The sequence below is a fragment of the Lemur catta genome, chromosome 14 (assembly GCF_020740605.2).
Source record: "Lemur catta isolate mLemCat1 chromosome 14, mLemCat1.pri, whole genome shotgun sequence".
Lineage (NCBI taxonomy): Eukaryota > Metazoa > Chordata > Mammalia > Primates > Lemuridae > Lemur > Lemur catta.
Window position 1 is genome coordinate 65,427,946 of NC_059141.1, and position 12,281 is coordinate 65,440,226.

Here is a 12,281-nt window from a genome sequence, read left to right on the forward strand (position 1 = left end):
TATAACACCAGGGCTCCTCTAGGGTCAGAAGTCTCCAAGAAAAAATAGGAAAATGAGACATGTCTCTCAAAAAAAGCCATGAAATAGGACAGTGTGCCAAACCTTACAACCTCCTCCATGTCTCTGACTTCCCTGACTTGTCCATTCTTGTACCACTTCAAGTCGTCAACACCTCTCCATTTTTTAGCCCAAATTGCTCGATGAGAAGAAAGTCTTTTTCAGATGGAACAAGGTTGTTCTCATTCTTCTCCTCAGTGCTATCTGGTCCCAGTCAAAAGGTGTAATTTCCTCACAAGTGAAACTGGTAGGAACTCTACACTCTGGAAAGACCAACATCAGGGCTTCTTGCCAACCACTAAATCTAGAATCCTATCTCTAGAAGCTACTGTGGCTAAACTCTTAGAAATGAGTCATGTAATACAGGAACTCTCATTCAGCTAAGAATCTTTACCCAGATAGTGAATGAGGTTTAGAATATAGTGGGTTTCAAAGCTGGCAACAACCTGGCAATAACAGGGTAATTTCATCACAAACTCTTCATTTTCCAGACATCCAATCAAGATCTATTTAAACCCCACCATCTACTTTCTCTTCCAATTGCCTCTTATCCAGCTGGCAGGACCTTCCAAGAAACATGATATAGTAGGCACTGCAGTATACTGGCTGCTTGTTGGGGTTGGAATAGACCTGTTCAGGTTTGAGGGACATGAAAGGATTAGCCCCATAGGCAGCGATGTGTGTATCCAATTCCACCAGCATCTGCAAAGAGGATGCCAATTCCTGATGGCTGTGGAAGAGAGATAAGAGAAATTGCTCTAATGATTATAAGAGATAAGGGAGAAATTGCTCAAGAGCCTGACATTTCTATACTCAACAATCCCCCAAATTACCCAAGGCTACACTAGGCAAGAGATATCCCTTCCTCCCAAATGTCTCACCAAATATCCAATTAACTAGCACAGGACTTTGTTCCAAGGGAATGAAAAAGCCACATGTGAGAAGGAAGAATATCCTTACCATAAGGTAGATGAGCAAGGGGAGAGTAAGATGAGCTCATCTTTCTTTATAAAGACAAGTGTGAGTGAGTCACGGGAGTATTACATATATGAAGAGGTCAAAACCTGTAAATAGTAATCAATGTAGGGGTCTTGTAGTCACGAAGTAGCAGCAGGGTGGGCAGCCAAGCTTCCATCAAGTCTGGGGAGGAATGGAAACCTATGGTACAAAAATGGAAATAGGAATAGGGAGGGGAAAGACTGAAGTAGACCGTAAGTGCAAGATATTTCTTTGATTGTGTCCACACCACCCCTCACTTTGCTCATCCCCAATACTCACCATCATCCACCCCAGTGTCTTCAATTCTTTTGTTTTTGTTTGTTTGTTTTTTTGTTTTTAAAGACAGGGTCCTGCTCTGTTGCCCGGGCTGCATGACAGTGCCATGATCATAGCTCACTGCAACCTGGAATTCTTGGGCTCAAGGGATCCTCCTTCCTCAGCCTCTTGAGTAGCTAGGACTACAGGTGGACACCACCATGCCCGGCTAATTTATGTCTTAAATTTTTTGTAGAGACTAGAGACAGGGTCTCACTATGTTATCCAGGGAGATCTTGAACTCCTGACCTCAAGTGATCCTCCTACCTTGGCCTCCCAAAGTGCTGGGATTACAGGTGTGAGCCACCGCACCAAGCCTTCAGTAGAAAATTCTGAACACAGGTGTAGTATATATGGCAAATTATCAACCAAGATTGTCATCACATTGTGTTTAATTTGACCAAATGAATGGGGTTGCAAAGATAAAAGATGCAAGATTCAGGATGGAAAATTCTCAGGGAGAGACAAACAGTATTCCTCTGAACCAAAGACTCTTACCTGGATGGAATGCCACTGCCAAATCTGGACAGGCTATCTGCCCAGTCTCTACCTGCTCCTCCCAGAAGTCATGATAGAGGGCCCTGTGGCCACTAAGCTGAATTGTGCCAGGTTCCAGGGGTGAAGTTGAGGTGCTCTGTGAAAAGCCAGTAGCCTCATCTACACCCACCATGATCACACGGAGTCCGAGGTGTCCAGGAAACATGTAGCCAAGCTCATCATAGTCCCCAGGGCGAGCAAGAAATGTCTCCACATGGGAAGCACCAATCACATGTACTGTGCTTCCCCCAGTCTTCCTAACATCTATCTATCCCCAAGGCCCTAAGTCCTAGGCCCATTGTCAAGGGCCTTGATAGGGCATCTGTCAACAGCCACTTCAAAGATCCCTGCAGGATATGTGGGTCTGGCCTTGGCCGTCCTACACTGGCCCATAGGGTGGTCATGGCATGACTACCTAGCACAGCATCCAGTGTAGCATCTAGCTGTGACCCTTTCATAGAAAACCAGGTGTCTCAGTCTTGTACAACTTCAGCCGGCCATGGCCAAGGTCCTGAGGGTAGGACAAAATCACCTGAAGGAAGAAGGAATAAGAGGTAACCCAATCTTAATCATCAGGGAAATGCAAATTAAAACCACAATGAGATACCACCTTACCCATCAGAATGGCCATTGTTAAAAAGTCAAAAAACAGATGTTGGCATGGATGCAGTGAAAGGGAAAGGCTTATACGTTGTTGGTGGGAATGTAAACCCCTACAACTCTATGGAAAACAGTATGGAAATGTCTCAAAGAACTCAAAGTAAACCTACCATTTGATCCAGTATTCCCACTACTGGGTATCTAAGGAAGTCATTTTATAAAAAAGACACCTACATCCAAATGTTTATCATAGTACAATTCACAATTGCAAAGATACGGAATCAACCTAAGTGCCTACCAATTGAGGAGTGGATAAAGAAAATGTAGTGTATACATTAATATATGCCATGGGGTACTACTCAGCCATAAAAAGGAATGAAGTGTCTTTTGCAGCAAGTTGGATGGAACTGGAGACCATTATTCTAAGTGAATTATCTCAGAAATGGAAAAACAAATACCACATGTTCTCTCTTATAAGTGGAAGCTAAACAAGGGGTGTATATGGTCATAAAGTGATGTAATAGATACTGAAAACTAAAAAGGGTGGAGGGTGGGGGGGGGTGAGGTATAAAAATCTGCCTATTGAGTACAATGTACACTATTTTTTGGATGATGGGAGATGATGGTTAAAAGAATAAAAGATTTGCCTGAGATCAAACAGTAGTATGCTGGGTAACTTTTCACCCAGAAGCTTGGCTTCTGAAAGAAAGGCAAGAAAGTCATAGCAAAGGAAAGAAAATCAACACCAAAGGTACTGTCTAATAAATTGGAACTATGGGCACACAAGTGCACAGAGGGAAATAAAAGTTATTGGAAATCAAGAGGGGGAGGGGGGAGGGGCAAAAACCCACCTAACAGATACAATTTTTTGTAGAGACAGGATCTCACTATTGCCCAGGCTGGTCTCAAACTCCTGAGCTCAAGTGATCCTCCCGCCTTAGCCTCCCAGGTGTGAGCCACTGCTCCTGGCCATGAAAAATAAATTCAAAAAAATGAAAGAAAACAAAAGAAAAAAAAGTATGAAATAAGTATGCAGTGATTTCTCATAATGATCTTAATTTGCATTTCCCCAAAGGCAAGTGCTTTCTTTGTGATTTGTCTCTGCCATGAAGGGTCTCTTCAGGTCTATTGCCCATTTTCTAATTGGATTATTTTTTACTGTTGAGTTTGGATAGTTCTTTTTTTATTCTAGATATGAGTTCTTTGTCAGGTATGTGGTTTACAAGTATTTTCTCCTTTCATTCTCTTAACAGAATCTTTTGCAGAACCAAAGTTTTTAATTTTGAAGTCCAATTCATCAATTTTTTTCTTGTATGGCTGATGCTTTTAGTACAATGTCTATGAACTCTTCAGGTCTCCCAGGGTCCAGATGATTTCTCCTATGTCTTCTTGTAATAGACAAGCTGGAAAACAATCAAAATGCCCCTCAACAGGAGAATGGTTAAACAAACTGATACATCCATGCCGATCTGCCCAACAAAAAGAAACAAATTATTGATGCACATAATGAAATGTATGGATCTCAAGAGGATTAGGCTAAGTGAAAAAAAATCAATCTCAAAAGATCACACATCCTATATGATTCCATTTATATAACTTTCTTCACGGAACAAAATTGTGAAAATAGAAACCAAATTAGTGGTTGCCAGGCATGGGGGCCAGGGTGGGGGGAGTTGACTACAGAGAAACAGCACAAGGGCGATCTTGAGGTGATGATCCAGTTCCACATCTTGGTGGTTACAGGAACCTACACACTTGATACAATGGCACAGAATGATACACATTGTACCAATGTCAGTTTCCTGGTTTGGACATGGTACTATAGAATGTGAGAGATAAACAGTGGTGGAAACTGGGTGAAGGATATTAGTACTTCACAATTTCTGGGAATCTATAATCATTTGAAAACTTAAAAACATAAGAAAAATATTAAAAGGCAAAAAAAGTTGTGCACACACTTGATAAAAATCAAATAGTAAATGGTAAAAATAAATCTCTGTACCACTCCAGGCCCCCAGCCAAAGTCCTCTCCAAACACTCCCACAGTAAGTTTCCTGTGTATACTTCCAGAAATTCTCTAGGAACATGCAAGATCCTATGTACTTTCCCCACTTTAGCTTTTGTCTTACACTGGTCTTGTCTTTATTTAATTTTACATGTATTTAATATAGTTTAAGAAAAAAATCAGTACTTTTTAACAGCAGCATAAGATTTTATTGTGAATATACCATAATTTTTTAACCAGTCTCTGCTCTTTTAGGCTGTTTTTGGTCATTTGGCTGGTTTTTGGTAATTTTTCATTGGAAATCGCTGTAATAAACATCTTTATATGACTGTATACAGTATAGTCATAGGATACACTCCAAAAAAATATAGTGTGTGGATCAAAGGGCATGTGGAATTGTAGTTGAGGTAACTTTTGCCAAATTACCCCCAAAATAACATTCTTATCAGTAATGAAGGAAAGTACCAACTTCCTAACCCTCTCACTAACACAGTGAATTTTCAAAATTTGATCATTGCTAATCTGGTGGATAAAGTATAGTAATTCGATGTTTTAAATTGTCTTTCTACGATGGCAAATGAAGTTTTAAACGTGAGAGTTTTCCTATATTTAAAGCTGTTGAATTTGTTTTCCTATGAATTATTGGCTCAGGTCCCTCCTTTAGCAGAGTTTAGTGAACCTGTCAAGTTTGTCTAATCAATTCTCTCTCCCACGACTGGAATGGAATGCCACAATTGTTTTTCCATTCATCAGTTGAGGACATTTGAGTTGTTTCTACTTTTCGGCCAGTATGAATAATGCTGCTACTAACACACCTGCACAAGATTTTGTGTGGACATATGTTTCAATTCTCTTGCGTATATATTAATATCTAGGAGTGGAATTTCTTGGCCATATGATAACACTATGCTTCACTTTTTCAGGAAATGCCAAACTGTTTTCCAAAGTGACTGCACCATTTTACATTCACACCAGCAATGTGTGAGCTTGCCAGTTTCTCCACGTCCTTGCCAACACTTCTTATTGTCTGTCTTTTTTATTAAAGCCGTCCTAGTGGGTATGTAGTGGTATCTTACTATGGCTTTATTTGTGTTTCCTAATGACAAAGATGTTGAGCATCTTGTCATGTGCTTTGGATTATGTGTAGATCTTCTTTGGAGAAATATTATTTCAAATCCTTTGTCCATGTTTTAATTAGCTTATTTGTCTTTCGTTGTTGATTGATGAGAGTTCCTTCTAGACCCAGTTTTTGAGGCAGCCACCAATTTATTGGTACTGACATGAAGCTGAAAGATATTTCCTTTCCCTTATCTCCATAGTTCATAAGAAGAGGAGGCTGCACTGTGGAACAAATGTAGTCCATCAGAGATTTCTAGAAAAAAAATTCTCAGTAGTTCTTCAATTTTGGAAATGAGTATGAATCCCAGAACAATCCAGAAACTTCTGGTCTTATGGTCTGATGCTCAGCGGTGTGGCCTTATCTGATAACACATTTGCAGTTTCATATGGATGAAGTTGATTAAACTTCTTTAGGGTCTGCTGTGTATGTTGTTAAAAATCCTCATGTCTGGTTTTCTGTCAGTCTCTGACTCAGCCTTTGTCACCCGTGAGTAACCCAGGCAGCCTTGCACTGACTGGCTGTCCCACTGGGTGAGTTTTGACAGTGCCCAGGACCTCTAAGACCAGTGGGATCCGAGTTATCAAAGTGCTTCGACTCACTAAAAGCCTGAAATTGTCCTGAGCGTCCCAGTCTCAGGGACCAAGAAAAGCCCGTCCCCTCAAGCTGTGATCCCAACACGTGTGGCTGCTGTGAGGATGAGGAGAGCAGCCCAGCCCCAGTGGGAGGGTCATAGTTTGCCCTTCAGACCTCGGGGAGCCTTCAGCCAAGAAAGATGGGTGGAGGGGCGCTGTGGAAGGCAGCACGAGGGATGAGGGATAATCAGCCCCAGCCCTAATTGGATTCTGGGTTTCCGTGGGGTGTGCCGTCACTGCTTACAAATGGGCCCGCTGCAGAATTGAGTTACCAACAGACCAGATTCTTGAGGCACAGATCATCCTGTCCCTACAACATGATTAAAGACTGCGTGATGCCCAGGAAAGCCTCCGCAGCGGTGGGCTTAGAGGAACGCTTTGTTCCTGCTAAAGCATGAGAAAAAGGAGACCAACAAGTATCGTCTCAGGCCTTGCAACATCCTTACTAGCTCCACAAGTATGAAAAGTCAGGTGAGCACGCGCACACATGTGCGTGTGTGTCTGTGTGTGTGTGTGCACACGCCCACGTGCACCATCACATAATGAGGGTGGGTAGGTGAAAGCTGGTTCCCTCTATGTGCCCCCATCCCCCACCAGGGGTAGAAAGAGTGTTCTTTGAGGATGAGAAAGCAGGAAGGAGCCCATCCCCACACCTCAGCTGTCATGCAGTCAATTAGCAAACTCTGGCAGAGCTCCAATGACAAGCTAGGCCCTGGGCTCAGCAGTGCTCAGACGTCATGTCCCAAACCAGGTGGTGGAAGGGGAGGGGAGCAATTGCTCATGGAGGCGCACCACGTGCCGGGCGTGTGCTAGCACTCAGGTTGTGACATTAGTAGGCTGTGTCCACACCACACACGTCCCTCACTGCCACCTTCCATCACATTAGTGATTCCACTGTAAATGATGCGTTCCTTTGGGTCCGTGTGTGTTCCCTTGGAGGAGGGGTGGGAACCCTGCGGCCTTGGGGCCACATGTGGCCTTCTGGAATCCAAATTTTACAGAACAAATTCTTTTAACAAAGGATTTGTCATTCCTTTGAAGGCTGAGCCCAGAAGGCTGGGGCTCCAGCCCACACGGGGCCTCTTAACCTTTGCTGGGGCCCCCCACACACACCCCCCAACTCGGTGCCATAGGGTAGTGTCTGTCCTGCTTAGACCCTCGTCCCAACAGGTTGACATAATGAGGGAACGGAGGAGGGGGACAGCCCAGCAGCTCTGCCAGGACCAGCAGGCAGCCTTGGCAAATGTGTCACCTCCCTGAGCCTGGCTTCCTCCTCCTCACTCCCTCTCAGAGACCACTCCTCATTTACCTTACCGAAGGCTGCCCGGCTCCACCACCGTTACTCTCTCTCCATCCCTGGTTTTCCTCTTTAGGATGGCTACTGCATTCTGTGTTCTTTGTCTATCGAGGGCGGGGTGCCTGTCTCCCTCCCTAGAAGCTCATAAGGGCAGGGACCTCACCTGTATTTCAGGTTTGAGCTCCAGTGCCCAGCACGTAGCGTTCAACGTGCCTTTTCAACACTAGCGGGGATAGAACAGCAGGAACAACAGCCATGTTTGTGCACCACGCCGCATCCTGACCACACAGCAAGGCCTCGCTTTCAGAAGAGAAGCCGTCCCCAGCTTGGACCCACCCGGCTGGGAGGGGCACCCAGGCGTGGCCACTCTGCCACCTTGGACCCAGGCTTATGGCTCTGTGCCAGCCTCACCTTTTCCCTGGGCTGAGCGCTGGCAGCCTGGGCACTTCCCAGCCAGCGTCCAGCACGTCCCTCCCACGCCATTGCCCCCAAATCCCGGCTGGGCCCGCCTGGAACAGACACAAGCAGAAGCAGCTCGAATCCCTCCTCTGCCATCTCTACTGGGTCCCCTAAAGCACTCTCTGGCTGTCACCTGCTCCTCTCGGGCCCCACAGTGGGACGCTGGGCAGGCGTTTCCTTGCCACTGGCCTAAGGAGCACCTCGGTCTCACTCGCTCCCGTCAGCATGGAGGCGGGCACGGGGCCAGCCTGGCATCAGCGACTCAGGGGTTGCAGCCGGAGAGAGAAAGGGCCTCGGATGTCTTCAGTCAGAGAAAAAGTCCACAAGCCTCACCCTCCCTGACCAGAGCGCTATCTCCTCTCTCCCTCTCCCTTTGCCGACATGAGAAGGACAATTGCAGCACAAGCTTCCCACAGTCCTTCTGCACAGTGAGGAGTCAGCGACAAAGTCAGGCTGAGGAGTGTGTACAGAATGCTCCACTTCAAGCAAGACCGTTGCCCATGTTTGAGTTAAGTAAGAGGCAGCAACCAACAAGCCAGAGCCTGTGGTCACTCTAATTCTAGAGGTCAAAGGACCTTGGAGTGTTCGAGGATCAGAGAGGGCAAGTAACTTGGCTGACGTCACACAGTCTGAAGGCAGCATGGCCAGGATTTCACCTGCTGGGCCCCCAGATGCCTTTCCTGTTGGACCCCACTCACGGGCCACTACCTGTTGTCCTGTAGGGTCATTCTTGCCACTAGTGTGTTCAACAAACTGAGAGTTGTGGCCCTGTCTCTGTGGCTGGCATCCTAGCTGACACCTCCCTCAGCCAGCCCAGCCTCCACCATCCTCCCAGGAACACTTCCCAGGGCTGTTCTGTCCATTATGGGCCCAGAATACAGGGCCTTTTGGTTTTTTCAGGGCCTGTAAAAGTGTTTGAAACATGAAAAAAACATTGGGAGCTCCGAAATACTCAAATAAAACTGTAGAAATGGCTTGTGAATTAACTGCCTTACAATTTGCAAGCATTTCATTCCATGCCTGCAATTAGTCCAATGTCTACCATATGTAACATGTCAGCTAGTGAACTAGCTGTTATATAGCAGTTATATGCAACTTATGTCGTGTATAAAGTGCAGTTAGTGATGTTGGATATGTGATGTTGGGTATGTGTGTTTTATTGTTCCAAGTGGGGTGGGTAGAGCCTCCAAAAGATACAGGGTGGGGCAGATGACTCTTAAAGTGGCCCTGACCACCCCTTACCCTCAGCTCAGCCAGCAGGAAGCTGTTCCCTCCAAGGGGGATGCACCTCCTTTCCTAAGACACTCCTTGTTGTCACAGGAGGCTCAGTCGGACCTGCTTCCAGAGGCAGCACATCACAGAGCCACCTGGTGGGCCCTGCTCACTGCCCAGCAGCCCCGTGTACCCCTCAGGGTGCTGCTGGGGCCCGGCGTGAGCACCCACCCACCTGAGGCCACACGGCCAGTGAGTGAGTGTGAACCCACCATGCACCGGGTCTTCCCAGAGCCGAAGTCCAGGCTCTTGCCACTGCACATTTATTTTTTTTGGCAGAGTCCCGCTCTAGAGTGCCGTGGCATCAGCCTAGCTCACAGCGACCTCAAACTCCTGGGCTCAAGCGATCCTCCTGCCTCAGCCTCCCGAGTAGCTGGGACTACAAGGCATGAGCCATCATGCCCGGCTAATTTTTTCTATATATTTTTAGTTGTCCAGCTAATTTATTTCTGTTTTTAGTGGAGACGGGGTCTTGCTCTTGTTCAGGCTGGTCTCGAACTCCTGACCTTGAGTGATCCACCCGCCTCGGCCTCCCAGAGGGCTAGGATTACAGGCGTGAGCCACCGCGCGCCCAACCATTTTTCATGTTTATTGGCCATTTGTCTATCTTCTTTTGAAAAGTTCCTGTTCATGTTTTTTGCCCACTTTTTAATGGGATTGTTTGGATTTTTTTCTTAATGATTTGCTTGAGTTCTTTGTAGCTGCTGGATATTAGCCCTTTATAGGATGTATAGTTTGCAAATATTTTCTCCCATTCTGTAGGTTGTCTATTTGTTGTGTTGATTGTTTCCTTAGCTGTGCAGAAGCTTTTTAATTTAATCAAATCCCATTTATTTATTTTTGTTGTTGCTGTGATTGCCACTGGGGCCTTAGTCATAAATTCTCGGCCTAGGCTGATATCTAGAAGAGTTTTCCCTACATTTTCTTCTGGAATTCTTATGATTTCATGCCTTACATTTAAGTCTTTTATCCATCTTGAATTAATTTATGTAAGTGGTGATAGATAGGTGTCTTATTTCATTCCTCTGCATGTGGCTATCCAGTTTTCCCAGCACCGTTTATTGAATAGGGCTTCCTTTCTCCTGGGTGCATTGTTGTCTGCTTGTTGAAGATCAGTTGGCTGTAGGTAGATGGTTTTATGTATGGTTCTCCATTCTGTTGGTCTGTGTCTCTATTTTTGTACCAGTATCATGCTGTTTTGGTTACTATGGCCTTGTAGTATAGTTTGAAGTCTGGTAATGTGATGCCTCCCGATCTGTTCTTTTTGCTTAAGATTGCTTTGCCTATTCGGGCTATTTTTGGGTTCCAAGTAAAGCTGTAATCAGATTAGACAACCAATTCCAGAAATCCCAGAACCAATTCAGAAAAGTCATCTTTAAAATTCTGTTCCTCTAGAACTACTCTTAGTACCAAAATCTGTATTTGTCAGGGTTCTCCAGAGAAACAGAACCTACAGGCTCTATAGGATATATAGGAGATATATGTCTATATAGATATATATTATTATACTTATATATAATATACAATTACATGAATATAATTTTATATATAGCTTCTTATATATGTATATGTGTGTGTGTATGTATATGTGTGTGTATGCGTGTGTGTGTGTGTGTATATACATAGAAAGAGAAAATATATAAAATAAGGAATTAGCTCACACGATAGTGGAGGCTGACAAGTCCCCAAATATGCAGTCAGGGAGTGGGAAACAGGAGAGCCAACGGTGTAGTTCTAGTGTGAGAACCAGCAGGGTCAAGACCCAGAAAGAACTGACGTTTCAGTTTGAGTCCAAAAGCAGCGCCCATCGCCGAAGACCACCCTGTGATTTCCCCTGTAACATCCTCCAGCCGAGGCCCCCATCAGAGTAGGGCAGAGCAGGGACGGTCCTCCCTGAGGCTCAGGCCTCTTGAGGAAAGAGGCTGTGGACAGCACAGGGCCATGGTAAGGCGCTCCGACACGCAGAGGTTCCTGTCCACAGGGCTCAGGGACCAAAGAGGCGCCGTCATTGAGATCCTGGCCCCTCAGACCAAGAGCAGCTGCGGGAGATAATGAAGGCGTAGGAGGAGGGGAAGGGGGCTGCCAAGGTGGGGCACAGGGCCCAAGGGAAAGCTCCCCTTGGGGGTGGCCACGAGCCCTGGCAGTCTGGCAGGGAACAAGAGTCATGCGCTGATCTGGGCCACATCAGACAGGACCGTTTGGGGTCCATGGTGCTGAGCGCCCACTGCGTGCTGAGACCTGTGCCTGACAGTGAGGTTGGGAGTGACTCAGACCCCATCTGTGGCTCACAGCTGCTGGGCAGAGAGGCCTGTGCCCAGCTAAACTCTCTGCCCTTGAGGGCCGTGGCTGTGCTGTGGACCAAAGGCTGTGTCAGCGGTGGATAGGGCTGGCCCCTTCCTGGCTGGGCACAGGCTGGCGCAGGGGACTGCGAAGAGCCATCCGCCAGGCCCTGTTGCAGTGGGGTGTGGACCACAGGCTAGTGGAGGCCAGCGTGTCCCCCATACCATGTGCCTGGTGGGCTCCTGAAGGCTTTGGCTCTGCCGAACCTGAGACGCAGGGGAGCTCCATCGGCAGCCCCGGCCGGGCTCTCCGGCCTGGCCCATCTTTGTGCTTCGAGCTTGGTTGGGCATCCACGTGGCTTTTAGTTCTGAACAACCTCCCAGGTGACAGACAGCTGCCATTTGGACACCTGGGATTGCATCCACGCCCGTGCCCAGGACTCGTCCTTCCTAGAAGGCTTTAGTTAGGAGAGTGTGGGAAACAGGGCTGGAAGGAGGAAACCAGCCCTGGGAAGGGCCCGGGTCTCTGCCCGCACCTCATGGTCCCGTTTCCCTGCGGACTGCGGGTCCAGCCTGGAGGAGGACACCCAAGCAGACGCCAGCGGCCCTGGAGAGGACCCTGGTGTGCCTCATGCAGGCAGCACAGCCAGGCTCCTGGGCCCCCCCATGGCCCCACCCCAGGGAGCAGCCCTCGAACAGAGCGGCTGGG

At 46.8% G+C, this 12,281-nt stretch overlaps 1 protein-coding gene across 1 annotated transcript; it reads right to left on the bottom strand.

Moving 5' to 3' along the window:
• Nucleotides 1-567: 567 nt before the first annotated feature.
• On the bottom strand, nt 568-11,302 carry LOC123649754 (putative protein MSS51 homolog, mitochondrial). The gene is given in 9 exon segments (XM_045567929.1): nt 568-787; nt 1,122-1,215; nt 1,870-2,176; nt 2,178-2,472; nt 7,580-7,703; nt 7,974-8,071; nt 8,175-8,269; nt 9,357-9,468; nt 11,229-11,302. Coding segments are annotated over 9 exon segments (1,419 nt in total).
• Nucleotides 11,303-12,281: the final 979 nt, after the last annotated feature.